This window comes from Malurus melanocephalus, unplaced genomic scaffold (genome assembly GCF_030028575.1).
Source record: "Malurus melanocephalus ecotype Western Australia unplaced genomic scaffold, MMel_1.1 scaffold_87, whole genome shotgun sequence".
Lineage (NCBI taxonomy): Eukaryota > Metazoa > Chordata > Aves > Passeriformes > Maluridae > Malurus > Malurus melanocephalus.
In genome coordinates this window covers 586,332-613,871 of record NW_026623319.1, presented here as the reverse complement: position 1 = coordinate 613,871, position 27,540 = coordinate 586,332, and the positions used below count along the sequence as shown (strand labels likewise).

General features: G+C 59.6%; 1 protein-coding gene across 1 annotated transcript in view; it reads left to right on the top strand.

Moving 5' to 3' along the window:
- The window catches only part of CACNA2D2 (calcium voltage-gated channel auxiliary subunit alpha2delta 2), a 183,769-nt gene extending 156,248 nt beyond the window's left edge, over nucleotides 1–27,521 (top strand). Inside the window, exons 5-37 of the mRNA XM_057367985.1 lie at nucleotides 3,357–3,495; nucleotides 7,048–7,179; nucleotides 7,498–7,555; nucleotides 9,547–9,597; nucleotides 9,768–9,867; nucleotides 10,607–10,765; nucleotides 11,243–11,350; nucleotides 11,984–12,062; nucleotides 12,230–12,279; nucleotides 13,134–13,223; nucleotides 13,442–13,510; nucleotides 13,947–14,021; nucleotides 14,470–14,544; nucleotides 14,705–14,776; nucleotides 15,061–15,132; nucleotides 15,306–15,367; nucleotides 17,091–17,167; nucleotides 20,528–20,588; nucleotides 22,898–22,995; nucleotides 23,204–23,294; nucleotides 23,419–23,481; nucleotides 23,591–23,694; nucleotides 23,780–23,878; nucleotides 23,970–24,064; nucleotides 24,310–24,357; nucleotides 24,722–24,793; nucleotides 24,948–25,100; nucleotides 25,218–25,270; nucleotides 25,376–25,431; nucleotides 25,520–25,643; nucleotides 26,062–26,171; nucleotides 26,365–26,453; nucleotides 27,025–27,521. Of these exons, the coding sequence (XP_057223968.1) occupies nucleotides 3,357–3,495; nucleotides 7,048–7,179; nucleotides 7,498–7,555; nucleotides 9,547–9,597; nucleotides 9,768–9,867; nucleotides 10,607–10,765; nucleotides 11,243–11,350; nucleotides 11,984–12,062; nucleotides 12,230–12,279; nucleotides 13,134–13,223; nucleotides 13,442–13,510; nucleotides 13,947–14,021; nucleotides 14,470–14,544; nucleotides 14,705–14,776; nucleotides 15,061–15,132; nucleotides 15,306–15,367; nucleotides 17,091–17,167; nucleotides 20,528–20,588; nucleotides 22,898–22,995; nucleotides 23,204–23,294; nucleotides 23,419–23,481; nucleotides 23,591–23,694; nucleotides 23,780–23,878; nucleotides 23,970–24,064; nucleotides 24,310–24,357; nucleotides 24,722–24,793; nucleotides 24,948–25,100; nucleotides 25,218–25,270; nucleotides 25,376–25,431; nucleotides 25,520–25,643; nucleotides 26,062–26,171; nucleotides 26,365–26,453; nucleotides 27,025–27,153 (2,913 nt within the window). The 3' untranslated portion in view covers nucleotides 27,154–27,521. The remainder of the gene's footprint in view (nucleotides 1–3,356; nucleotides 3,496–7,047; nucleotides 7,180–7,497; nucleotides 7,556–9,546; nucleotides 9,598–9,767; nucleotides 9,868–10,606; nucleotides 10,766–11,242; nucleotides 11,351–11,983; nucleotides 12,063–12,229; nucleotides 12,280–13,133; nucleotides 13,224–13,441; nucleotides 13,511–13,946; nucleotides 14,022–14,469; nucleotides 14,545–14,704; nucleotides 14,777–15,060; nucleotides 15,133–15,305; nucleotides 15,368–17,090; nucleotides 17,168–20,527; nucleotides 20,589–22,897; nucleotides 22,996–23,203; nucleotides 23,295–23,418; nucleotides 23,482–23,590; nucleotides 23,695–23,779; nucleotides 23,879–23,969; nucleotides 24,065–24,309; nucleotides 24,358–24,721; nucleotides 24,794–24,947; nucleotides 25,101–25,217; nucleotides 25,271–25,375; nucleotides 25,432–25,519; nucleotides 25,644–26,061; nucleotides 26,172–26,364; nucleotides 26,454–27,024) is intronic.
- Nucleotides 27,522–27,540: the final 19 nt, after the last annotated feature.

Below are 27,540 nucleotides of genomic sequence, written 5' to 3'. Positions count from 1 at the left end.
TTTTTTTTTTTTTTTTTACTTCTCTCCTCTGGCTGGTAATTTAAAAATAAATGGTCTAGAAAGATCTCTAAACAGTACCTTTGGCAAAGATTAAAAAAAGCGAAAGGGGATAGGGGAGCAGGCTGACGGGAGAGGCTGATTGTTATTTATAACCTGGGCTGCTGTAAAAGCAGGAATGTGGCTGGAGAACACACCATCTCCCTCCTTGGCATTAAATTACCGCATTTCAGGAAAAACTGATATATTTAAGGAGAAAGGAAGACTCTCCTGCACAGGCCTGGAGTTTCTCAGCCATGTGTTGGGGGCTGGCATTTCTATCCATTATTAGCACAATCACAGCGTGTTGATATGAATATTTCGCTGGCCTTTACAGCCTTGGCATGGATGGGTGCCCCTGGGAGATTGAAAGGGACGTGCTGGGATCTCGGGGCGGTGTGTTCCCGATCAGGCTGTGTGGGGCAGCCCAGGGGATGCTGCCGGGATGCTGTGTCCGGATCAGCCCTGTTTGTGTCGGGGCTGCCATTTAAGCAGCCGTCATTAGCTGTGATGGCTCGTTCCCATGGAGATGAGCAGCGAACATCTCACAGGGGTGTTCGCATCTGCGGGAGCTGCGGGGACGAGGCATCGCTGCTGCGCCAGGTCACATCCCCGGCTCCATGCACAGCTCCAAACCAGGGCACCCCGATAATCCTGGTGCCCCTGGGYAGGCTGGCTCCTCAGCCAGCACCAGGCACTTGCCCAGAGCGTGGCATCCTCCAATAAAGCTGTTGGGTGCTGCTGCTGCTGCTGCTCACCAGGTGTTGGGGGATCTCTGGGTTTTGTCATTTCGGGAGACTGAAGAGAAAATGTGAATGACAGCCCAGCTGCTAAAGCACTGGAGATGGCAAAAGCTCTCAGGGCGTGATGACTTCTTGCTGAAGCAGTAAATACGTATCATATTGATATATTGCCGTGCAGTCGGTTTCTAATGGTGTGTAGCAAATAATATATTCAAACTGTAGCATCTATTTGTGTTACGTTGTACATACTGTAACAGATAAATAGATGTTTCCAAGTTCTTTTGAAATGTAATGATGAGGAATGCTGCAAGATCTGGCTGGGGGCCTGCCGAGATGCTCACAGTTAAACCGATGTRAATTCAGGAAAACTTGAATCATCTGCTTTGCTCTAATTTAAATTTAATACAGAATTTTTTCCCTCAGCCTTCCCAAGGTGTCTCTTTGTATCCCAAATGTTTCCCTCCCTTCCTGGGCTAGTGACAGCTTCACCTACCTTCATGTGGCTGAAAATTACCCCCTTTCAGGGGCCAAATTCAGCCTGGCTTGAACAGAAATAACTCAGTTGAGGTTGGGAGATTTATGGATAAAGGGCACACGTAGCTGGGATAACATCAGCTCTGTTTGCCATATAGGTGTCAGTGACACATGAAGTGCCCCACGTATAGATAKCTGTATATTTGTGCCGAGATCTATACATGTGCCTCTTTACAGCTCCATGAATGAGAGCAGCCAGACAGCGCCGAACCTGGCAGCATACAAATTAGCCCCTCAGAAGTGGGTGAGATCACGGAATAATGATAAACACAGGAGCAGTAATTACATACAGTAGTTCCAGCTCCGATGAAGTGGGGAATAGCCATGCCAGCGTGGGGGGAAGAGAGAGGGATGGATTTTCCAGCTGCTGGTGGTGGCAGGGGCAGTGGATGGACTGTGGCAGGGTGCCCTGCTGATCTGAGATGGGGAGGGATGGGGAGCTGTCACCGGGAATTTGCTGGGCTGAGGTAAAAAAGGGTTTAGTGTCAAAGCAGAGTTTTCGGTGCTGCAGATGCCCTCAGGCCACAGCTTTATCCCAAAGCCTGTTTTCAGCAGGCACCTCTGTATCACTGTCTGGCACTCGGGGAGGTTTGCAGGGTTGAACTATTGTGTGTTTTACCCCAGAGACCGGAGCCCCCCATGAACGGCAGGCTTGGGGTCGGATCTGCTCTGTGCAGCATCGCGGCTTTGCAGGGGCTCCAGCAGTCAGTTTTGTGCCTTTTCTCCCAATTTACGTGAAATTGAGAGCATAATCTGGATTTTGATCTCGGAGACGTGGCTGCAGGGAGTTGGGAACCGTCCCTGCCTGCCTCCTGTTTGGCTACTGCAGCTGTAATTGAGTTCAGCATCTCTCTGGGCAGCTGGAGCCCCCGCACCGGGGTCGGCTGGGCAGCGTGTTTACACTCACAATCCATCGGCTGGAATTAAAGCCCAAACCTTGCATATCAATCCTGTTACTCTCCCAAGCTGTGGCGAATGGTTTGGCCACCCCTCTCAATGTCATGGGAATGTCACCACCTTAGTGGCCGGCTGAAGCTGTTGCAGGGGAGGTGATATTTCTCCATGTCATCTGTGAGGAAAATGGGGAGGAAGACAGAGGGGAAGGTGAACAGAGTTGTCCTGTGCCCCACTTGGGCTTGGCACTATGTCCTGTTCCTGCCCGTGGATGGGGCAGGCAGCTCTGTGCCTCTGCCCCTCTTCAGCAGGGGTGTAGCTCCAGGAGCACAAAGAGCAGGTGCTGCAGCATCCTCCTCTCCCTCCTTCCTACCCTGAGCATCTCTCAGCTGGCTGCAGACAGCCTTCCCCAGTTGCTGGGCTCGTGGTCTGGATGGGCAGCTCAGAGCTAGCACCTGCTCCTGGGTTTCTTTGCTCCCAGTGGGGTGGCAGAGGCGATTTCTCCACCTCTGTGGTGAGTCCACCCCCATTCTCCCCCTTCCCCACGTGGCCTCACGTGTCAGCTCCCACCCTGTCCCTTGTCTGCAGCCACCCAGCAGCTCTGCCTGCACCAGCTCAGCCATGCCTGCCATTCCAGAGGAATTTCACCCTCAGTGCCAGGCTGGCAGCAGGGCTGGGGAATGGAGAGGAAGGCTGGGAAGGTGAGGGAGTGCATTCCAGCACCAGCAGTAGGGAATTTGCCGTCTCTCCACCATAATTAAATATTGTTTGCATTGCTTATTGACAGAGTGCTAAGCTGCACTCCGTTTTAATTTGCTCTTTGATAGTTGCCTTTTGCTGCTAATTGATTTTCAAGGCCTTTTTTGATTTTTTTTTTYMWTTTTTTTAAATGTCTGATTTAATACCTGCTGTGCTACCAAAGCTGGAGAGGCGAGGAGTAGCTGCTTGCCTTCATGCCCACCCGCTCCTGGCACCTGCTCCCCTGTGCCACCAGCACTGGCACAGCCTGCAGGCCAAATCCACACRAGAGCCAGCAGGGCTGGTCTGCCCCAGGGAACGTTTGGAGATGGGCTTCAGGTGGTGGCAATTCCCAGTGTCCATCTGGGACTGGAATGCTGGGTGACCCCATGTGCTCTGCTCCTTCCCCAGGAGGATCCTGATGGAGAGGAGATCGAGAGGGAGAAGTCCAACTCCTTGAAGCTGGAGTTCACTGATGATGACAACTTCAAGACCAAGGTTAACTATTCCTACGCTGCYGTGCAGATCCCCACGGACATCTACAAAGGCTGTGAGTGCCCCTCCTCACCCTTTTCAATTCACGCTGTCTTGGCTGGGCACCCAGCTCTCCTGCCTGGTGCACTGCAGCCCCAGGGACCATCACATCGAGGTGCTCAACTGGGTCCCTGGTGGCACCAGGGAACTCTGGCTCTCAGCCTTAAAAGGAGGCAGAATCACCATATCAGGACAGAAGTGACRATGTGTCCCTCCCCAGGGACTCTCAAGAGCTCAACACAAGCAAAATAGGCAGATCAGGGATTAAGAGTTATTGGGGAAGGGGTGGGGAGCAGAGGAGAGGTAGTGTTTATGGCACAGTTCTGCCCACATGGCACTGGTGCTGCCTGCAGAAGGGCCCAGCAAAGCTCGAGGAGGCTCCAAGCAGGCACCAGAGRTGTTTAGAGGGATGGAGCAGCTCTGTGCAGGAGCAATTACAGAGGCAGCACCCATCTGCTTGTAGAAGGGAGTGAGATATGGCTGGGYTGTAGGAGAGGGCAAAACAGGGGTGCTGCCTGTCTTCAGTCTGTTCGGGGCTGAGGTCAGGAAAGGGGGAAAAAAAAGCGGCTGCAGTCCTGCAGGAAGGCAGCCAAGGGTGACTGCAGGGCAGTGTGATGCCACCCYGGGGCAGCCCCTGCTGCCAGGACGTGCAGGAGGTGTCAGCCCTGCGGCTGTGCTCCTGTGGCTGCCGGAGGGCACAGGCTGCTCCCGAAACGGGGATGGTGGGCCAGCCCTGGAGGGGACAGGGAGAGAGGGATGGGCAGATGGGACAGGATGTGCCGCACCAGCTTCAGTCCCCAGCGAGCGGCGTGACGGTCCCTGAGCTCTCCGATGTCTCCAGTACCTCGCCCTGCTGCGGTGGCACACGGTGACAGTCGGTCTCCATTTCCCTCTAGTGGCTGCTCGGCACCGAGCGGGAACCGCTCCCGGCTGGAGGGCATCCTCCGGCACCCGCCGGCCGTCATCGTGTGCCCAGCCTCAGCCCCTGCTCTCATGGGCATCACCAACTGCCCCACAGCACCCAGGGCACTGTCCCCACCCCTCTTTGTTTCAGTGGCACTTGCTGGGGTCTCCTGGGTGGCGATGGGGGCCGAGCTCACGTTCCTGCCCCGAACGGAGCGTTCCCGGTGCCGGCTCGTTACGGGCACGGCTGTGCTCAGAGCGGTGCGGTGATTTCAGAGACAGCGGTGTATTAGAGATTTGCAATTAGTTTTATTACCCAGCTAGCGCAGGGCAGGCAGCTAATGAAGCACATCATGCGAGCCGGGTGGGCTGCTCTGGATGAAATATTCGTTCCTCCTCAGCCCCGCTCGCCAGCCGATGCCACGGCTGGAGCCCCGCCACGGCCATATAAATCACCCCAGTGAGCCCTGGGACCGGAGCAGGCTGGAGATCAGCGTGCTCCAGCGACTCACAGCTGCTCAGAGAGGGATGAGGAYGGGGGTCACAGTGCAGGGACACCCTCCCCATGCCCCTCAGCAGGCAGGGAAAGGGCTGCAGCCACAGGCACAGAGTGTGGGCACGGGAATCAGCCGTGTCTGGCCACACCAGGGTGCTCCAGAAATGCAGGGAGCTGGGAAGGGTCCGCAGCTGCTGCTCCACGGAGAGAGCTGYAGGGTGAGGGCACGGGGCACCCCGTCCTGCCAGGGACACCAGTGAGCGTGGCGTGTCCCCGCAGCGCTGGGGGCGGGAGCGTGTCCCGGTGGCACCGGCGGAGAGGCGCTATCGCTGCCTGGCACGCTAATTAAACCCTGCGGCGACGCCCGCCGCCGTCACCCCTCGCTGCACACACAAATTACATCCTATATGTGTTTTATTTACTGTGCCGTTTTTAATTAAATCTGCAATCGCTCGCGGGCAGGGCGGGGCCAGGCTTACTCTGACGGGGACAGGGACGAAATGGGGACAGGGATGGGGATGTGACCAATGGGGCTGGCAGCTCTGGCCTCGACTGAGGGGGACAGAAGCCATCCCAACCATGGATACAGCTTCATCACTCTGAACATGAGGAGTGTAGGAGCTGTATTTGCTCACAGGGATGAACTGGGGGCTACATTCATGTCCAGGGAAGGTGYAGGGGCTGCATTTGTGCTCAGAGATAATGGGCTGTGTTTGAGCACTGGAAGGGTATAGGAGTTGCATTCAGTACAAGCAATGGTGTGGCTGATGGGCCCCGAGGGTCTGGGGGTGTAGGTGCTGCCAGGGATGCCCACAGCCGTGTCAGGGCCCAGACCAATGTCTGGCTGAGGCTGGCAGCACTGCCCAGGGCTGTTCTAGGCAGCCAGCTCATAGCCACTTCTCCTGGGAAAAAACACATCCTGTGGCAGAGCCAAACAAGAAATCATCCTAAGTGCCCAGATAACAGCACTGTGTGTGGGCACAGTGCTGAGGAATGGCWGGGAAGATATGGATAGAGTAAATCATGGTTTGAAGGCACAGCTGCCTGAGGGAAGGACAATTCTTCAGCAGTTGTGCTGAGTTGGAGGGATTTAGGATTTGTTCACCCTGGGTGAAACATATCCACATCCCACCAATGTCTCAGGACYGTGGTGAAGGCTTGGACAGGTGATGATGGTGTTTCCAGGAGGGACAAGTGTGGGAGGAAGCCTTAGGAGAGCTAAATATACTCCTCAAATGCACACTGGCTCCCCTGCAGCACTGTGTTGGGTTGTTTTGCCCAATGCCAAAGAGATGGGGTGCTCCTGGGTGTCCTTGTGCCCCAAAAACGCATTGAGGGTCCCCCAGGARGAATCAGTGCCTGGTCTCAGGGTGCTGCTGGCTCCTTGCTCCTGCAGTGGCACCCACCACTGCCTCCTCCATGCTGCAGTCCTGCACCAGTACTCATTGTAGGGATTCTCCTGGCCTGGTCAGGGCTTGGGGTGCCCGCAGCATTTGGAGTCCCTGTGAGCACAGGGAGTGCCATCCCAGCTCCCTGCCAGCCAGCCAGCCCYGTGCATGACATGCCACACCAACCCCCCCGCGCTCTGCCAGCCCCCCTTGATTAATCACGGGCTGGGGCTGCCGGCAGCTTATCTTTTGCTTTAATAGCTGAATAATTTAAAACTGCTGTTTGCCAGCATCTTAATTGCTTTTGTGTCAGGTGCAGGGCCAGTGGGAATGCAGAGTGGGCCTGAGAGGCTCTGCACAGCCCATGGGGACACGAGCCGTGGGTTTCCCAGCTGGTGGCTGTCCCCAGGGAGTGAGGCTGGCACAGGATGTTTTGCTGTGAAGGGGGAGAGATGGCAGGCCAGCTGTCCCCAGTGATGGCTGTGTCTGCCCCAGAGCAGATGGGGACAGTGAGCACTCTGGGGAGCGCTGAAGGGTGGCTCGTTTCTCTGGGGACAAGGCACAGCAGGGTGGTGCTGGAGCCCTGTGGATGCAGGGGTTGGGGGGATGTAGAAGAAGCTGCAAAGCCCCTGTGGGCTTCTTGGGAAGAGGCAGAGGGGACACAGCTGTCCCTCCCTGCCGTCACTTGGGGACACCACCCCACAGTGCCATCACCACTGAGCCCACCCCCAGCTCCACGGCTCCCTCCACCCACACAGCCACCCCTGTCTCTGTCCYGCAGCCACCGTCATCCTCAACGAGCTGAACTGGACACAGGCGCTGGAGGACGTGTTCATCGAAAACCGCAAGGAGGATCCCTCCCTGCTCTGGCAGGTGTTCGGCAGCGCCACCGGCGTCACCCGCTACTACCCCGGTGTGTGACAGGGGACTGTGTGACAGGGGGCTGTGTGACAGGGGGGCTGTGGGGCAGGGGGCTGTGGGGCAGGGGAGGCTGTGGGGCAGGGGGCTGTGACAAGGGCAGCCAAGGCCCTTCTCACTGTTAGGTGTGGATGGGCACCCCTGGGGGCTGTCTGGCACGTGTAACTGTACTTTGCCAGAACCCATTGATGAGAGCTTCCTACCAGAGCCTGCTGCTTCCTCAGCCCTGGGCATCCCTCTGCCCTGTCCCCATGTCCCCTGGCCCCATSCCAGGACAGCCCTGCCTTGCTCACCGCCTGCCTTCTCCCCACAGCCACCCCATGGAGAGCCCCCAATAAGATCGACCTGTACGACGTGCGCCGGCGGCCCTGGTAAGGGGGTGCTGCGTGGGCAGGCGGGTCCTGGCTGGGAGCAGTCAGCTCCCTCCCTTTCCATTTCACTTCAGCATTGGCAAAGGGACACCATAACACGGCAGGGGCATCTGAGCTGTGCTGCTGCTTGGCTCCTTTTCTCCTTCTCCCTGGGAAAGCAGAGCAGGATTGAGAGATAAATCCTTGGGTGCAGATGAAAGTGTGGAGAGAGCCCTGTGCCCCCTAACCACAGCCATGGCTGCCAGCCCTGAGTCCTGGCCAGCATCCCCATCCAAATAAAAACACCTAGCTTGGAAACCAYGGGCTGGCAGGATAGGGACAGGAACGGGCAGGCAGCAGCAGGCTGTGGCTCAGCAATAGCTGAGCAGCCATTTAGCCCACACCAAGGGACATGGGATTGAATGGGCTCCCCTTAGCCCAGCTGGAGGTGCTGGTATGGCAGTGCTGGTTATCAGCTGGAGCTGGGGGAGTACAGCTGCATCCTGCCCACACTGCTGCTTTAAAGTGCATCATGGAGCAGGCACAGGCCTCTGGCATATGCCATGGGAGCCCTGCATCCCAAGGGATCATCCCCCTGCCCAAATCAGGAGCTGCCCCCTCTCCTTGTCAGAAAATTAATGGCCCTGCTCCTATGGTTAATTGCTTTTGATTGCTCCACATTAATTATTAACTGTTCCCCGCCAGGGTGTCTGTACAGGTTATTGCAGATCTGGGACTGGAAGGCTGTTTTGAGGCAGGGGCTGCTGATGTGTATGGGGGCTTTTGAGCCCAGCTAGCCTAGCTCCCTGCCCACTAACCAGGCTTGCCACCCAGCCRTGGAGGAGAAGCAGCACCCTTTGTACTAGGGACAGCACCCTCTGGGGACCCCCCTGTTTGGGGTCCTCTCCTGGGGTCCCACACAGGACCTTCACTGCTCCAGGGCCACGATCCTGCCGGCAGCCGTGGGGCCACAGGCACCACTTGGCAGCGTTCCCCTCCCTTGATGAATGGCCCCATTAACCACAGCCATCTCCTGCCGAGCCCAGGGTATTCATCTGAGCCGGGCAGCCGGAGATGGATGCGCTGCCACCACCCATTACGGGCAGCATCTTAGTCGGTCTGTGTGCCGCACCGACAGCCCGGCCCGGCAAGGAGGAGGCCCGTGGGCACCTGCCCATCCTGCACCCCAGCACCAGAGGAAGGTGCTGCACCCATGTCAGGAGGGCCCCGTGTGCCAGCATCCTGCACCCRCCGGGTAATCACTCCTAATTAGGGAACATCAGGCCCTGGGATTAACAATCACAGCCTGCCCCTTCCCCAGCCCTCCCCAGTAGTGGTGAGTAATTGATACTAATAACACACTAATTAATTCACACAAGGCCTGATCCTGATCAGGCCAATAATGAGGCTCCCTTGGCCTTCAGCCAYGGCAGGATCAGACCTCATACAATGGGATGGTGAGGCAGGGCTGTGTATGGGATGGGTGCTGAGCACAGTGCCAGCCCCCTCCCAACAGCATGGCACAGCAGGGCTGGGAGCAGGACCGGGTGCTCTGAGGGGTGAGGAAGGGTTCCCTAATTGTTTTCAGAGGGAAAGATTTACGTAGTGTTATTATTTTTCCTCCTCATAGCTAAAAATAACCTAATCAGCCTGGCCTTTGAAGCTACCAGGGGGGTAAATAGCATCTTAATATGGATGTGTGTGTCAGCATAATCAGCACGCAGGAAAGGGCCTGTGATGATGGAAGAGTTTAGCATTTAGAGCTCATTAGGCTGACACAGTGCGGAGCGGCGGGCGCTGGCCGTCTGCTGTGCTRTGCCACAGGAGCCGTGTCCTCGCCTCTGCCTGCCCACTGCCACCTTGTCCCTGCTCCTTGCACAGGGYCACCGCAGCCCTGGGGCTGCCAGCATGGCTTCCCAGTGCCTGGGCAGGGCTTTGCTCTTGGACTGCGCCCAGAGTCAGGGTCCCCCCAAAATGAGTCCACCCTGCTGACCCCACTCTGTACCCCACAGGTACATCCAAGGTGCCTCCTCCCCAAAGGACATGGTCATCATTGTGGATGTGTGAGTACACAGGGGGGTCCTGGCTGGGCTTAGACAGGCCAGGATGGTGACACAGCTCGCCAAGGTGCCACTGTCCCCACAGTGGCGATGGGAAGGCTGTGTGGGACAGCACGGGCAGGGAGCCCTGTGCTCCCTCGTTGCCAAACCCTCAGCACCCTTGTCTCCTGCAGGAGTGGCAGTGTGAGCGGCCTCACCCTCAAGCTGATGAAAACCTCGGTCTATGAGATGCTGGACACACTCTCAGACGATGACTATGTCAACGTGGCCTCGGTGAGTGCCGTGGGGCAAGTGGAAGGGCTGTGTCCCCAGGCACCTCCCAGCTCCCCAGCACAGGAGCCCTTTGCCCCCACACCCACTTGGCTAAGGCCTCTGCAGACACAAATACCATTTTTTGTCTTCTTAACCACCCACCAGCACATCAGCAAGGAAAAGGCTCRGGGCTCAGCACACAAAAGCTGCCCCCATGATGGGGCATTTGGCAGAGATGTTCCTGAGCAATCCCAGCGAGCCACCTCATGTCCATCACCAGCCACTGACACCTTGCACCCCATGGCTGTGTCACCAGCTCATGATCTGCACGTTGCTGGGTGCTCAGTCCGTGCTGGCCCTTCCGTCTGGGCACCAGCAGGATGGCACTAATGAACATGTCTGGCCTGGCTCCGTTAGCTGGATTGCCACTCCCCTAATGAATGGGCCCCATTGCCGGTAAAYGAAGCCATGAGAGGCAGTGAGGGCACAGCACAGCTGCTTGCACACGCTAGGGTGTCCCACAGAAGTGAGGGTGCAGGCAAGCCCTGCGCTGCCAGCACCCACTGCAGCACCCACACCGCACAGCACAGTGCTGGATTTGTGCCAAGACGAGCTTCAGCCTCAGCACCAGCCCTCCCTGGGATCTGGGACACAGCCAGCTCACCTCCTGCCCATGAGAGCTGAGTGTGATGGGTGGCTTGTGCCTGCTGTGTCTGCCCACCCCTCTGTGTGACCCACTCCCCTCCATTTCCCCTCCCAGTTCAATGAAAAGGCGAAGCCGGTGTCRTGCTTCAAGCACCTGGTGCAGGCCAACATCCGGAACAAGAAGGTGTTCAAGGAGGACGTGCAGGGCATGGTGGCCAAGGGCACCACTGACTACAAGGCTGGCTTTGAGTACGCCTTCGACCAGCTGCAGAACGTGAGCTGGGGGCTGGGCTGGGGACGGGGTGCTCCTGTGGGTGCTGGGGACAATGGGACACCTCCGAGTGCCCGGCTGCTGCCSTGTGCCTGGAGCCTCACTGTGCAGRGGGCTCCCTGTTCTCCTTCTCTGCTGGGGGAGACATCCCATCTCCTGGCATGCTGTACCAAGGTTTTGCTGGTGCTGCTCCCTCTGGGTTATTAAAAGTTAGCGGGGCKGGGTGGAGGGGCCAGACCCAACCAGATGCTGTGTCAAAGGCAAAATAAAGATGAACGGTGCTATTAGGTGCCAAGTGGCACTAGCCACAACATCATTCCCCACTGACAGCGTCCCTCCTGCCCATTCACCCCAGTCACCCTCACCCTGGAGAAATGGGATGGGCTGGAATGGGCAGGGCCCTGCCCTCCTGGCTGCGTCCAGCCCTGTGCCCAGCACTGCTGGCTCCAGTGTGGCCTCAGGTGCTGTGTCTGCCCACAGTCCAACATCACACGTGCCAACTGCAACAAGATGATCATGATGTTCACGGAYGGCGGCGAGGACCGAGTGCAGGATGTCTTTGAGAAGTACAACTGGCCCAACAAGACGGTGAGAGGCTGTGGGTGTGTGCCAGGCTGGGGCTGCACACCAGGGAGGGACATGGCTGCTCCGGCTCCATTGCTGGCTTCTGCTCCATTTGCCTACTCCCATCCTCCCCTCAACAGCCTGCTCCTGCCCTGGTAATGGGTTTGTGGCTGGCTCCCACCTTCCTGTGAAGGAGGTGTGGGACCAGCACACTGTGGGGTGCTGGGGAGGGAATGGGGGACTCTCTGAGTGCTGGTCCCGAGGGGAGCACACCCCAAGCATGGGGACAGGGCTGCTGGCTGACAGACAAACCAGCAGGAAGGTCCCCATTGCTACCAAGTAGCTGGAAACCTGTGGGGTGGGGGGCTTGTGGCCCATGTCTCACCCTCAGAGAGCACAGACCACTCTGGGAGCAGTGACAGCCCAGAGCAAGGACCACCAGGGTGGGTAGCTTGAACCAACACAGGGACAGGACAGGACTGGCCAGGGCCAGGAGACCCAGCACTTGCAGGGCTCTTCTGTCCCCYTGCACACACTCCGTGGGCCATGACAGGCAATGCCACACTGTCCCTGGGGACGTCGTCATGGGCTGGGAGCACCGGGTGTGGAAAACAATGGTGCCCAGTGGATGGCCCTGAGTGCCACGCTCTGCCACAGGTGCGGGTCTTCACCTTCTCTGTGGGGCAGCACAACTACGACGTGACCCCGCTGCAGTGGATGGCCTGTGCCAACAAAGGTGAGTGGGGCTGGCACCAGCGGGCATGGGGGACAGCCAGGCTCAGCCCTCAGCTCCAGCGTGTGCCACCAGCAAAGCACTGGCTGCAGCCCTGCAGGGATGGGCAGCAGGACAGCCAGACTGCTGGACAGCTGCATCTCCAGCTGCCTCTCTCTTTCTTTTCCAAGGTTACTACTTTGAAATCCCCTCCATCGGCGCCATCCGCATCAACACGCAGGTACGGCCRGGGGCCAGGYAGGCAGAGCCCTYCSRGGTGCCCCAYCTGGGGACAAGTTYAGGRCAGCCCCAGCCCCACTGGGGAGAGCCCACAGGCTGGCAGAGAGCGTGGCAGCACGCTGGGGAGCCGAGCTGAGCCCTCAGCCAGGCCCTGCGCTRTTGAAATAAGTAATTCATCTTCTGCAGCTCCCCATGGACCTGCTGCCTTTTGAGTGACTAATTATGAAACATCAGGCGTTAATCAGCGCAGAGCAGAGCTGAGCGTGGGCACAGCCATGCCCAGCAGAGCCAGTCATGTGTGCCTCACTCCCCATCTCACTCCCCCTTTTCTGCCCCTTTTCTTTATCAAATGTGCATGAAGTGCCATGAGGGCAGGTGATGAGGGTCCCCAGGCAGGGCAGACCCTCAGGGCAGGACTGGCATTGGTGGCACAGGGGCTGCCTCCCTGCCCAGAGATCTTTGCTTGGCAAGGTGAGACAGGAGAAGGGAAACCTGCCCCAGGGATGATCCCAAAAGGCTGGCAGTAGCCAGAGAGGCAAYAATAACATGGTCCAGGCATGATGGAGCAACCTCAGCCCTGGTAGTGGCAGGGAGCTGGAGGCCTCTGGCCAGTGCTGCTTGGGGAACATRGCCACTGGTGAGCAGCACCTTGTCTGCATCTTCGTGGGCCTGTTGGGGTCCCAGCTGGAGCCAGTGCCCCTGGCTGGGGGCTGCCAAGCCCCCTCCCCTAGCTCAGCTGGGGGCTTCATCCCATCAATATTCCCTGGGGTGTGCATAGGGACAAGGGTGTCACCRGACTGGAGCAAGGAGACATCTGGCTCCCTCATCATCCTTTCCCGGCCTGTGTCCTTGCAGGAGTACCTGGATGTTCTGGGCAGACCCATGGTTCTGGCTGGGAACCGAGCCAAGCAGGTTCAGTGGACCAATGTCTACCAGGATGCCCTGGTAAGGACCCCCCAGCTCTGGGGGGCAAGGAGGGAGACCCCCACCCCTGGGTCCCACACAGCCCCGAGGGGCATGTGGGTGGGGACACCGGCCCCAGGRTCCTGCACAGGACATGCCCCATCTCCCTGGTCAGGGGGGTAACCCCTCTGTGCTGCTYGCCCCAGCCCTGGGTCCTGAGGCCATGAGGGGCTGTGGGACATCACTGTGTGCTTGTGCAGGGGCTGGGCCTGGTGGTGACAGGGACGCTGCCYGTGTTCAACCTGACAGAGGACAGCAGTGACAGGAAGGTAGGAGACACTGCTGGGAACCTGGCTGCACTGGGAACGCTGGTGTGGGGCTGCTGTGGGGTGGGGAGGGTGCCCTGGCGATGGGTGCGTTGCTGCAGGGGGGACATGGGCATCCCTGGAGTGCTGCCTGCTCYGCACCCCCTCCCTGGGGTGACACCAGGGGTGACTTCCAGCCCCAGGATCCAAAGTGGCCTTGGCTCCTTCTCATGGTTCAGGGGGGGACAGCTGACAGCTGCAATTCCCTGGTGGGTGCAGTGTCCCATGGGGGCTGCTGGGGGGCTGGTACATCCCAMCCTGTGCCCCTGCAGTGTCCAAATCTGACCCACATGTCCCCAGAGGGAGATGAGGTCCATCCTGCTGTTTCCCTGTCCCCATGCTGGTGGTGGCAGGTGACAGCCCTGCTCCCACCCACCTCCCTCCCTRCGTTTCCTTCCAGAACCAGCTCATCCTGGGCGTGATGGGGATCGATGTGGCTCTCAACGACATCAAGAGGCTGACACCGCGTTACAACGTGCGTGGGGGCCCCTTYTCCTCTGTCCCTGCCCTGCACTGCCTGATCTGGTGTGAATCCCTCTGGTGGGAGCCCCAGGCTGTGCCCCAGCACTCCATAGCTCCTCCAGCAGCACTGGCACCTAGCAGGAGCCATGGCTGCACGCAGGGACTGGGGCAGGCAGGAGAGCAGGGATCAAAGCTGGGTGATGCTCTGGGACCCAGAGCTGTGGTCAGCAGCAAATAAACCTCACAGGCCTGGAAAAGGAGCAGTGGAGAAATCCAGAGCCAAACTCTCGTCCCTGGGGTGAGAGGTTGTGTTGTCCTGAGAACAGAAATGGACAGAACAGGCTGAGCCCGGGGGTGACATGGGGTGGGCTCTGCCTGCAGAGGTCAGGGTGACCACACCTGCACAGTGTGACACGTCACAGAGCCACCATTTCAGCCTGACCCCTCCTTCTGTCCCGCAGCTGGGGGCCAACGGCTACGTCTTCGCCATCGACCTCAACGGCTACGTGCTGCTGCACCCCAACCTGCAGCCCCAGGTGAGGGGGCCCAAGGGGCGGCAGCCCTGGGGATTAGCCAGGCCCTGAGGGACACGTGGCTTCCCAGGGTCCTTAGGAGTAAMTTGCAGGATTTGTGCTCAATTTGGACTCCAGCAACTGCAGTTCTGAGCCTGCCCCGGCTCTCCCTTTCTTCCTGCAGATCATCAATTTCCGTGAGCCGGTGACGCTGGACTTCCTGGATGCTGAGCTGGAGGATGAAAACAAGGAGGAGGTGAGCAGACCTAGGGCAGCTTTTGGGGCACAGGCYGGCCCCCTCATCTGCAGTTGGAAAGGGAACTCAGCCCCTCCAGCCTGCCCTGGGGAGTGCCTCGTCCTCATCCTCAGGCCCCAACACAGCTCCCATGGGACAGAGTGGGGACAGGAGCTGRGCCACTGTCCCCTGGGTGCCAGCATGATGACCCTCCCCAGGCCCTYAGTGCCACCCCACTGGGGCAGGTGCCCACACGTGCGTGGCTGGGCTCTGTGGCCCTCAGTTGCCTCCTCTGTGTCACACAGATCCGGAGAAGCATGATTGATGGCAATGACGGGCAGAGGTTCATCAAGACCCTCATCAAATCCCTGGACGAGGTAACACTGCAGGGGAAGGGGGGCACGGCTGAAACTCACTATGCTGAGCACCCCGAGCCAGCAGTGGGGATCAGGGCTGTGTCTGGCACACAACTGCGAGCCAGGGCCCTGTGTCACCGTGCCAGCAGAGTCCTGGCACCACCCAGGCCTGACTGGCTCCCTCTGACCCGCAGCAATACATCGACGAGGTGTTCCGGACATACACGTGGGCTCCCATCAAAAGCACCAACTACAGGTGAGTGTCACTGCCAGTGCCACCACACTGCCCTGCACCAGCTGGATCCACACCAGCACAGCGCTGGGGGTTTGTGCCCGCAGCTCCAGAGTCCCTGAGGCCACCAGGGATGTGTCCCATGAGCTGTGAGAATGCACATGAGCTGTCACATCGTTGCACACAGCAGTGCTGTGCTGGAGGGCACTCCTGAAAGTGCTGCCTGCCAGTGGTCAGTACTGGAGCTTGGACACGSTCCCAGGACTCCAGACACGCTGTATGGCTGGAGAGCAAGGAGCTGGACAAGTGACAGAGGGGGTGACAGGGACATGTGCTCACCCTGCAACATGGACAGTTCTTTAGAGGCAGAGGATAGCAAAGTTCTTCATTTATCACCCAGTTTGGACCAGCAGAGGTGTAAGAAAGACCCTAATCTTGTCATTTCTGTGCTGTACAACTCACGCTGCCTTCATCCTGGGAGGAGCCATGAGGGTCCTCTGTTGCCCAGTGTACCCTCCTCCTCTCCTCCTCCTCCTCCTCGACAGTCAGCTCAGGCAAGGGACTGGCAAGGGTCACAGCCACTACCCAGCACTGCCAGGTGTCCCCAGTGCAGCCCCAGTCCATCAGCACAGGGTGCCACCAACACTGAACAGAAGAAAGCCACCATTCTTTTCCTAACACCATGGTTTGGGGTGCCATCACCTCTGCTGTGCCACCACCTCTGCCGTGCTTGCTGCAATGCTCAGAGCAGGGCTGTCTGAAGGGGTGGTTTAGGGAGGAAGCCCCTAAATCAGATCCCAGTGGCTCTGGTGCGACTGTGACATCTGATGAGAGTCAGGAATGTGGTCCTTGCTCACTTACTCTATTACTTGGCACTAACCTGGCCTTGTCACCACAGGCCAGTGGCCACCGCAGCTGGCAGGAAGGAACCCAGTTCCCTCTGGCAGTGTGTCCAGTGGGTTCAGCAGCCCCAGCACTACCTGCTGCCATCTCCCTTCCCACCCCTGTCCCACACCCTTCACGCCAGACYCCTGGCTGGTGGATCCCTCCCCTTCCTGGTTTATCTGGTTCCTAGTGCCTGTATAATGGTTGTMATTGGTCTCTCCTCTCTGGGAAGGCTCTGTCCCATTTTTCAAGGGCTGTGTCTCTTCYTGCCTTCCTCCCTCACAGAGATGTCGTGTTCCTCTTCCACATGCATCTCCCTTGGTTGCTGGGCTGGCACATCCTGCCCACCTCAGCCCTGTTTGGGCAGATGTGCCAACTTCAGTGCTCATGGGTGCCCTCAGGACAGCCCTGGATGCTCTGGGCATGACCCTGGATACCCCAGGATGGCTCTGGGTGCTCTGGGGATGACCCTGGATAGCCCAAGATGGCCCTGGATGCTCTGGGCATGACCCTGGATGCCCCAGGATGGCCCTGGGTGCTCTGGGGATGACTGGATAGCCCAGGATGGCTCTGGGTGCTCTGGGCATGACCCTGGATAGCCCAGGATGGCTCTGGGTGCTCTGGGATGACCCTGGATACCCCAGGATGGCCCTGGGTGCTCTGGGGATGACTCTGGATGCCTCAGAACAGCGCTGGCTGCAGTTCCTGGAGAGAAGGATGCAGCAGGCTGTGCAGGAAGCCAGTGGGGCTGCTGCCTACCATCACCTGGGTCAAGCTGCTGCCAGGGAGGGACTGGGAGCTGGCCGTGCATTCTGGGTGGGCATAAAGCCTTACACCAGGTGTCTGCTCTCCCTSTCCACAGCCTGGGGCTGGTTCTGCCCCCCTACAGTACCTACTACATCCAGGCCAACCTCAGCGACCAGATCCTGCAAGTGAAGTGTAAGTAGCCCCTGGCCCTCCCTGCCGCCCTCTCGCACTCCCCCTCACCCCGTGCCAGCCCGCGCCTGTCGGGGGTAGAAACAYGAAGCAAAGACTTGTGAAAGTTATAGGGATCACTGTGAGAGGCAAAATAAAAACTAACGCTAAGGGAGGCGTGAGTAGAGGTGAGCTCCGAGAGGGCAAGTGAGCTGCCTGCCTGGGGTGCCCCGGTGGGCCGGGGTTTGGTCCTTACCCTGCACCCCAAAAGCCCAGCCCGGGGCTGCAGGCAGGCACTGCCGGGAGGTGCTGCCTGCTCGCCTCCCGGGGACGAGGGATGGCGCTSTAGCAGCCAGTTAATTCATGAGCCTGGGGAAGTTTGCATGGATCTCTTTAATTTCCTTTGGTTTATTACGATACTTTGGTTTCGGTTTAAGCCATTTATTCTTTTTATGAGTTCGGTTTCGGTTGGTTTCGACTTTTTGTTTGGAATTAATCTGTGTACGTGTGTGTTAGCCTGGCCCCCACTTTCTCTCTCTTTCTCTCTCCCCTGACCCCCAAGCCTTTTCCCCACCTCAGGTCCACGCTGCTCCCAGGGACCCTCTCCCCCATGGGAGAACCGGACCCTTCCCTCTCCCCTCCGGTTCCCCGTTTCTCCCCCTCGGCCRCCCCAGTGGCCCGACCCCAGCCCCACTTTGGACCTGGCCCCCACCCCCTCCATCCACAGAGCCCCCTGTTCCTGTGGGGACGAGGCCAGGCTGTCCCCATCCCCGGGAGGGGGGATCCCCCCGTCCTCCCCAGCTCTGCCCACTGTGCCGTGCATGCCCCCTGACTCAGTGAGGACATTTTGATATCAAGACTGTTGCAACTGTTTGCTACTGATTCTCATTTTCCTTTGGAGTATTGAATATATATCTATATATTTCTCTAGTTATATCTTTGCATATTTTTTGTTCTTATTTCACCGTGGCTTTTTCTTTTCCTTTTGTTACTGGGTTTTTCTTTYGTTTTCTTTTCTTCATGTCGTTTTTTGCAAGAGGTTTCCTTTTGGTATGATTATAATACACAATATTTTTATTCAAACGTCGATTGAATAAAATATTGTTTGTGCCCCCCTTCCCCCTTTCCACCCAACCCCTTTTTTTTTTGTTTGTTGTTTTTTGTTTGTTGTTTTTCTTGCTTTCTCTCTATGGTGGATTCACACAGTACCAAACATCAAAATGAAGGGCAAGTATTTTCAGTCTCAGACCACTCACCTTCACCACCCCGCCCCCTGCCCCGTGTCCAGTCCCCCCCAGCCCCCTGCTTGCCCATCTCCCTGCCCGTTTGCCACGCCGAACCTGCAAACCGCCACCAACTCGCCCTTCCTCCCTTCTCCTTCTCCTCTTCCTCCTCCTCCTCTCCTCCAGTTCCCCCTTTATTTGAAAGCAACATGTCTTGTTCTGTTCATGAGAGCTTTGTCACGAAAATCCCCACTCCCTCCCTGCGCATCACTCCCAAACCTGGTTCGATATCGTTCGAGAGCCGATCTCGTATGAAACTGCCGTTTTCGATCCACGAGGTTTTTGTAGCTAGTTGGATGCCCTGCTCTTCCTCCCCAGTGCTGCCCCTTCTTGCTCCTCTTCTCCCGCTCGTCTCCTCCGGCTCCTTCTCCCCCTCTCCTGGCTCCTCTGCTTCCTCCTCCCCAAGACAACTCAACCTGAAAGGGATAGGGCTGTGCAGGGAGCGGGGGGCTGTGGGGTGAGACCCAAAGGGGGCAGGGATGGGGGTCCAATCCTCCGCTGCCATCAGCCTCTGGGACAGGGTTTTTGGGGAAAGCCCCCAAGCAGGAGCCCTCTGCAGAGATTGGCATGGGACCGCCTGGGGCAGTGCCTCCCAGTGCAAAAGCCAGCAGTGAGCCTGGCCCCGTGGGTATGTGGGACAGCTGAGCCCAGGGGTGCTGCACTGCCTGCCCTGGGGACCAGCATGGCATGAATCCTCTGGCACATCCAGTGCTGTCTGTGCCCCTGGRAGCAGCCAAGTGTGAGCCCAAAGTCCCACCAAGGCAGGCCAAGGTGCCAAAATCGATACCCCCTGCAGTGGAGTGGGACATCACCCATGTGACATAGAGCAGGATTTGGCCCTGAGGGGCCCCTGAGACTGAACCCACAGCTCTCATACCGCCCCACAGGGGGCCAGGGGACACCCGGCACACCGCACCCAGCACCCAGCAGCACCCGCTCCTCGGCACAGGCAGGGGAATGGCTGGGGGGACACTGCAGCACAGGAGGGGACATGGGGGACAGGGCCAGGGGAGCAGGACAGTGGGGAAGTGTCAGCCCTGTTCTATCAGCCTTGAGTTGCCTCCTCCCAGCGCCCCTGTGATGGCAATGCTGATGGACCAAGTACGAGTGTTTTGTACTCCTCTCCTCCTCCTCCTCTTCTTCCTCTCATCGGCTTGTACCCAGCCCCTGCCTCCAGCCCTCAGAGAGCAACAGTCCAACCTCTGGCTGTGCCGTGCAATGCACCAGGAGCTGGCGGGAGGGCAAGGGAGTGGCGGTGCCCGTGCTATGGGAGTGGGGAATGTTGTCCCCGGGGTGTCCAGTAGCTCCCCTCCATGCACCCYCTGACCCGGCTCGCCACTGCGAGCTGAACCCTGCATCTTCCGTCTCCTCTGCCGGGGCATTCCCAGGGACACCCCACACCTGCTGGACTGCACCCCCGTTAAAGCAGAGTGTGCTGGCGGGCGAGTGCGGGTCCCTGTCCCCACGGGGGTCCCACCGCCCCGGGGAGGGAGGGGGCACCGGTGCCCGGCAGCAGAGCCCGTCAGCGCATTGCACGGCCCTGCAGCAGGGCGGGAGCCTCTGGTTGGACTGTCCTCGGCAAGGTTCCCCTCTGGCCATGTTGATGCCTGAAAACTTTTATTTTTTCTCCCGACAACCGAGTGTTCTGGTGATCCTCCTCCGGCCAGGAGCGCAGCATGTGGTTCCCCGCCCTCGCCCACCACCCCTTCCCCGAGAGAGAGACGTCCCCGCCCTCCCAAACATGCATATATATATACATGTGCGCACATATATATATGTGTGTGTGTCTGTGTGTCCCTGCGTACCCGCCGCCGGCCGTGCGTACGCAACCGTGCGCCTTCAGCCCGCGACCGAGCAAATTCGAGCCGAGATGGGCAAACCTCTCCTGATTTGGCTCTAACCTTCCTTCCCGTGCGGTGCCAGCAACAGCAGAACGGCCTTTTCCTTCCTCTCTTGTTACCAAGAGCAGCAAATACCTTTTTTCTTTTTTTTTTATTTTTGGTTCCCTCCCCTCTCTCTCTCTCTGTCCGTCTCTCTCCCTCCTGGCCCGCGGCGCCCCCGTCCCCGCTCCCCGCCGGATAACCTTCCCTTTCTGTTGCAGATTTTGAATCCCTGCTGCCCAACAGCTTTGAGTCGGAGGGACATGTGTTCATTGCTCCCAGGTAGCTTTGCGTGTGCGCTTGCCGAGGTGTGCATCCGCCCCGGCCCCGCTGCCGCCCCCCATGCCCCATGCCCGCCTCATCGTGCCTTGTCCCCGCTCCCCGTGCCCTGTGGCTGTGTGTGTCGTGTGCCCGCTCGGCCGCGGGGCTGCCGCCGGGATCCCGGCCCCGCCGCGCCACCCGGTTCATCCAGCACGGTATATATGCACCCGGTGCAGCCCGACCTCTGCGCGTGCATATATAGGTATAGTTTCTGAAAATCCTGCCGAGCGAGGGGCCGCCGGCGGCATCATACAGTCGTGCTGGCTGCRGGGGGAAGGGGGGGGAAGGGGAGGTTTCGGCTCAAATTTGGGATGCCGGGGGATTTGGGGGCATGAGGACAGCGTAGCGGCCACTGGGCAGACAGATCTGTGCCCTCCCATCTGTGCCCTCCCTGGACCGTGCCGCCCAGTCTTGCGGGTGGCAGGGATGAAGGACCATCCCTCAGTGCGGTGTTTGGGGAGCTCCGTGGCTCTGCCAGCACCCTGCCCTTCCTGCTACTACAGTGCAATCTCTGAGCAGCTCTAATTAACATCACTAGCTAATCATCTATCTGCTGATGGGTCATTAGAGTAGTTAAACGTCTTGTTAGGGGGTGTTTTGCCGGTTCAGCTCTTGGGGAGTGCAGTGGGTTGAGGTACAACAGGGCCAGGTACTGCGGGTACCCCCCACCTGCCCAGCCCACAGCAGCTTGTCCCCCACTTACACTAACTCTGGGTAAACCACCCGAAATGTAGAGTCATTGTGCTGCCCCGGCTTCTGGGGGAGCTTAGTCCCCAGGTTATGTACTGGGCAGTGGGGGTGAGGTCCAGGACACATGGGAGCCAAAGCAGAGTATGAATGAGAAACAGGAAAACTCTGTTGCTGAAAATTGGCCTGTAAGCACGCTGAGAGGATGGATAGGGAGGAGGGTGATGCCCCAGCCCAAGGCGTGTCCTGCTCAGGCTGCAGGGATGGGCTCAGCGTCCCGTGTACGGCTCTGCACAGTGCAGCTGCAGAAAACAGCGAGCTGTGAAAATCAGGGCGAGCCCTTTGGTGTCCCCAGAGCAGCTCCACGAGCACCTTGCTGCCGTGGGTGCTGCCTGGCACGGGCAGAGGGCAGCGAGGGCCGTGTGCCGGGGCGTGCCCGGCACCCAGGGCGACTGTATGATCTGCTGTCGGCGCTGCCACGCCCATGAGCCGCTGGAAATTTTCAGAAACCGTATATCCCCCGTCCCCCGTGGGTGTGTGAGTACCTGTATCTGTGCGTGTTGGTGGAGATCTGTAGGTGACCGCTCCCTCCTGACCAGGGCTTGAGGGGCCGGGCCGGGGTGTGCCAGGTGGCCAGGGTGTCCCACCCTTTTCAGCTGCCCTGTGGGCATGCTCCCTGCCACCCTTTGCTCCAACATTTGTCCTCTTAATGAGGTTTTTGGCAGAGTCAGGAGCGTGGTGGAGGGGCTGTGAGTGGGGGGAGCCCTGAGCACCCCACACTGTTCACAGCCACACCGCTGAGGATGGGAGGCTCTTGGCACCCTGATGTGGCACTAACCTGTGCCACCCAGTCAGAGCCTCATGGTGACCAACAGGTTACAGCTGTCCCTGGCATYGGTGGGGCTGGGACTCCGCACTCAGGGTGTTCCAGACTGAAGCAGGGACACGCCACCCATCCCAGGAGGGGCTTGGGGCCAGTGATGCCCATGGGCGAGCACCCATCTCCACCAGCTGGGGCTCAGCCAGCACCCAGCCACCTGTGCAAAGGGCACAGGTACAGCCTTGGTGCTGCCAGTGCAGCTGTAGAGCTCCCGAGGCAAATCCCTTCTCACACCCACAACGAAGCCCCCATCCCTGGGGTGCCACAGGGGCAGGGCAGGGTGGGCACAGCRATACCCACCTGGGCCCACAGGTAAGTATGGTCAGAGGCACCCAGTCCCACCAGGATGGGGAGAGATGGACTCGGTGTTGTACCACTCAGAACAAACCGGGGTCCATCAAAGCTGGCCCTGGCAGAGGTGATGACACCTCAGTGCCCACAGCAGTGACAGATGCGGTGACTGGTGTGACACTGCTCTGTTGGCACTGCAGGCGGCAGGGCCTGGGTACCGGGCAGAGATGCCCACAGACAGTTGCCCTGGCAGGGTGACACTCCCAGGAGAGGTGGCACATCACCACCATTGTGTCTCTGGCAAGCCTGGGTGCTGGCAGCACGGCCAGTACCCACCCTGCCGTCCCCGGGAGAGAACTGACCTTACCTTTTCCATCCCCACGAACGACAAACCTTGTCCCCCAAACCCCAGAGAGTATTGCAAAGACCTCGACTTATCGGATAACAACACCGAATTCCTGGAAAACTTTATTGCCCTCATGGAAAAGGTGACCCCAGACTCCAAGCAGTGTGAGTAGATGGGATGGCTGCTGGGTGGGGGTCTGCTGGGGGTTGGGGGTGGATGGGGATCCAGGGGAAGGTGGAGCAGGGGGTGAACTATGGTGGGTTTGGGGTCCTGGGAGCTGCTGCAGAGTGGGTGCTGGGGCAGGGCAGGGGACATGGGTGGCCCCTGTGGAACCAGCCCTCACCTCCTCCTCCTCTCCACCTTCCTCCCAAGGCGACAACTTCCTCCTGCACAACCTGATCCTGGACACSGGCATCACGCAGCAGCTGGTGGACAAGGTCTGGAAGGACCAGGATCTMAACACGTAGGTGGAGGGTGATGGCCCAGGATGGGCAGCACTGCCTTGGTACAGAGGAGGATTGGGATGGGCTGTGGAGAGCAAAACCCTGCTGATGGCTGGTGTATGTACCTGGCCCCTCTCCCTGCAGGTACAGCCTCTTGGCTGTCTTCGCAGCCACCGATGGCGGCATCACCCGTGTCTTCCCCAACAAGTGAGTGTCCACCCTGCACAGTGCCATGTYTGCTCCTGCTGGGCCATCTCTGGTGGGACTGGACATGACAGTGACAGTRACAGTCATGRCTGYGGCTGYTCCCYGCCAGGGCTGCGGATGACTGGGAGGAGGAACCGGAGCCYTTCAACGCCAGCTTCTACCGGAGGAGCCTGGACAACAAGGGCTACATCTTCAAGCCACCCTACCGGGATGGTGGGTGCCAGCTCAKGGTGACAGGGTGTGACCCAGGCTGCCTCTGGCTCCGAGTGTCCCCTGATGTTACCCCTGCCTTCCACAGCCGGCTACCGGGGGCTGGACCTGGAGAACAACACCATCGGGATCCTGGTGAGCACTGCCGTGGAGCTCAGCATCGAGGGCAAGACCCTGAAACCTGCAGGTAGGCAGCGGGCTGGGTGCTCTGGCACCAGGTTGGGGGGTCCTTGTAACCCCCCCCGTGCCAGGCTCACCCCATCTCCCCACTGCCCCAGTGGTSGGGGTGAAGCTGGACCTGGAGGCCTGGGCTGAGAAGTTCAAAGTGCTGGCGAGCAACCGGACGGACCGTGACCAGCTGGGCACCCGCCGAGTACGTGCTGGGGGCTGGCACAGCCCGGGAGCAGGGGTGGGATGGGACAGGGAGGGAACTCTGCTCGCTGGGGGCACTGCTGGGACGTGGGGCCTGTGGTCACCCGGGCTTGTTCCTCAGGTCCCTGTACCTGTCCCCAACCCCTGGGACCCCACCCTGCATGTCCCCTCCTGGCCAGGGGATGACCATCCTGGGGGGTTGACTATCCTGTTAACCTGTTCCTCCTCCCTGCTTTTGGTTGACAGTGTGACCCCTCAAGCAGCTGTGAGATGGACTGTGAGGCCAACAACAAGGTAGGTGGTGGGCAGGGGTGGGGGAGTTGGGAATGGCTGGGAATGGCTGGGAGGGGTCCCTGTCCCCTGCTTCTCCCGAAGCTCAGCCATACCCAGCCCACCTCACAGGGTTGAAGACCCAGGGTTGTCCCATGGGCTGYGGATCTTCCTGAGAAGAAGAAGATCCTGGGGGGCTGTTAAACCCCCCAGGGTGGGAGGTGTCTCCTGCCTGCTCCCTCCACCAAACACGGGTGCTCCCCGGTGCTGAGATGCTCGGGGACACTGTGCTGGCCTCCCTGCCTGACAGCCTGCCACCCCCCACCCTGCTGGTCCTGCCTTGCCCTGGGCATGGCCAGGGTTGGATGACAGTGCCCTCCTTCTCCAGGACCTCATCTGTGTCCTGATCGATGATGGGGGCTTCCTGGTGCTCTCCAACCAGGAGGATCACTGGTACCAGGTGAGCRGTGCCCGCAGCTCTCCTGATGCCAGCGGGGAGCTGAGACCCTTCAGCTCGTGTCATGGGGGGTGTGACACAGCCCCACCCAAGTCCCCTCCAGGGGAGTCCCACGTCGAGGTGGCATTTGGGTGCAGATTCAGTGTCCCCATTGCAGGTGGGCAAGTTCTTCAGCGAGGTGGATGCCAACCTGATGTCCGCCCTCTACAACAACTCCTTCTACACCCGCAAGGAGTCCTATGACTTCCAGTCTGTCTGTGCCCCTGAGGCCCCCAGCAACACGGGCGCTGCGCCCCGCGGTGTCTTTGTGGTGAGCATCCTCAGGGAGGGTGCATTCCAGCCAKTCTGGGAGCTCAGGGACCTGGCAGTGTGTCCCCAGTGTCCCTCACAGGGATCTGCTGGCTCACTGCCCRCTCTCTGCCCACAGCCCACTGTGGCCGATCTCCTGAGCCTTGCCTGGTGGACCTCAGCYGCAGCCTGGTAAGTCCTGCCATGTGCCCTCCCTGGGGCCATTTCCACTGGGGAGTGACACTGGGGTGTCCTGGTGGCTGGGACCCCTGGCATGGCCATGCTTCCCTTGCCCAGGTCCCTGTTCCAGCAGTTCCTGTACGGCCTCACCTACAGCAGCTGGTTCCAGACGGGTGAGTCCCTGGGGAGCTGTGGGTGGGGGCGGGCAGGGGCTGGGGCTGGGGTTGGTGGCCCTTGGCCCACAGCGCTGTGCTGGCACAGAGGAGGTGGCAGCAGATGGCATGGAGGCCAGGGAGACAAGCTGCATCATGAAGCAGACCCAGTACTACTTCAGCACCGTCAATGCCACCTACAACGCCATCATCGACTGCGGCAACTGCTCCAGGTGGGTCCGTCCCCGCTGTCCCACCCCTGGGYGGGGCTGGGGACACCCCCGAGGCTGCCTTTGCCTGTGTGGGGGCAATAGGAGCATTCAGGGGGTCTGTGGAACAGTAGGGTCCTCATAGGCTGTGGGTGATGATGTCCCCAGCCCTCCTCTGCATGGGACCGAGCCCTGGAAGCCCCTCAGGGTGGGGATGGAGAGGGAAGGGGGTGAGGGTAGGGATGGACACCAGGGCAAGGAATGGGGGTACGGATGAGGTTGGGGACAGGGATGGGGATGAGGATAAGAACAGTCATGAAATTGGGTCTGGGGGGTGCTGCTGGTTCAACCTCCCCAGAGCCTCACGCCAGCAGGGCTGGCACTGGGCCTGGGGGGGATTGGGGCACGGCATGATTGGGGTCCTGCTGCCATGYACCCCCAGGCTCTTCCATGCACAGAGATTGGCCAACACCAACCTGCTCTTCGTGGTGGCTGACAAGCCCATCTGCAGTCAGTGTGAGTCTGTCAAGCTGCTGCAGGCAGAGGTAAGAGGTATCCTTTGATGTCTCAGCTGCATCCCACTGGGATGTGGTGGCAGCAGGATGGGGGATCTGCGGGACAGGTGGGGGGCAAGGACCTGTGGAGTTTGGCAGGGGTGGGGGGAGCTGGCCTGGGGCCAAAGGGGCTGGGGGTGCCCTACAAGCCCCCACTGCCCTGTCCCTGGTGGTTTCCTTGACCTGCAAAGCCCCCCCGAGGGACCCCAACCAGTGTGAGCTGGTGGACCGGCCCCGCTACCGGAAAGGCCCCCACATCTGCTTCGACTACAATGCAACAGTACGTGGGGTGCAGGGGGAGCAGAGCTGGGAGTGTCCCCCGAGAAGGGCGGGGGGCAGTGGGGATCCTCTGGTGCGGGGAGCAGAGCCACGGGTGGGTTCCCTGTGGGGGAAATTTGGGCAGTGGGTTCCTCTGAGCAGGGCAGTGGAGCCGTGGGGGGATCCCAGGGAGCAGAGGGGTTCACCCCGGGGGGGGAATGGAAAGGTGAGTGTCCCCCCCGGGGGAGCAGAGCCATGAGGGGATCCCCGGGGGTGCAGTGCTGTCAGGAGACCCTTCTGATTGGGGTTTGGAGCCCTGGAGGGTTGGGGGGAGGGCTCAGGAGCCCTGGGCTATTCCCGGGAAGGTCAGAGCTGTGTCGGTCCCAGAGCAATGCCGTGGAGTGCCCTCCTTTGGGGAGAGCAGAGCCAAGGGACAGCAGCACCAGGGCTCATTCCGGGGGCCGTGCCGTGGGGCAGGAGGCTCCCAGGGCTGCAGAGGGCTGGTGGATGTCCCTGCCAGGGCGGTGGGTGCCTGGGGTGCCGAGGCACTGCTGTGGGTGCCCCACGGCCCCTCTCTCTCTCTGCCCACGCAGGAAGATACCTCAGACTGCGGCCGAGGGGCTTCCTTCTCCCCCTCCCTGGGGGTCCTGCTCTCCCTGCAGCTGCTGCTCCTCTACTCCAGCACCAGCCGGCACCCACTGCCCCCGGCCGCCTGCCTTTAGCCCCCTGGCCGCCCCCGCCAGCTCTCTTTTCTTTCAACTTCCATCTCCATTCCCCTCCCCGGCCCGGTGGAGCGGCAGCCACGTCCCCCCACGGTGCCGCCCCGCTCTCCCCACCGGCCGCAGCCAAAGAAGAGTCGGGGTGCGGGGAGGGGCTCTCCGGCACAGCGGGGACCGGGACGGTGCCCCGGCATCGCGCCCTCCCGGCCGCTCGGACTTGGAAAAGTGGCGTCCGTGTCCTCCGCCCGCGACCCCCCCATCCACCTCGCCTATTTTTTTAGCCTGAAGATTTTAAAGCAGATCTTTCTACATCGAGTTTCCAACATTTTCACCTGGAGACCGGCGGGGTTTCTTGTCAGCAAAGAGGACACATGGGAAAAAAAAAAAAAA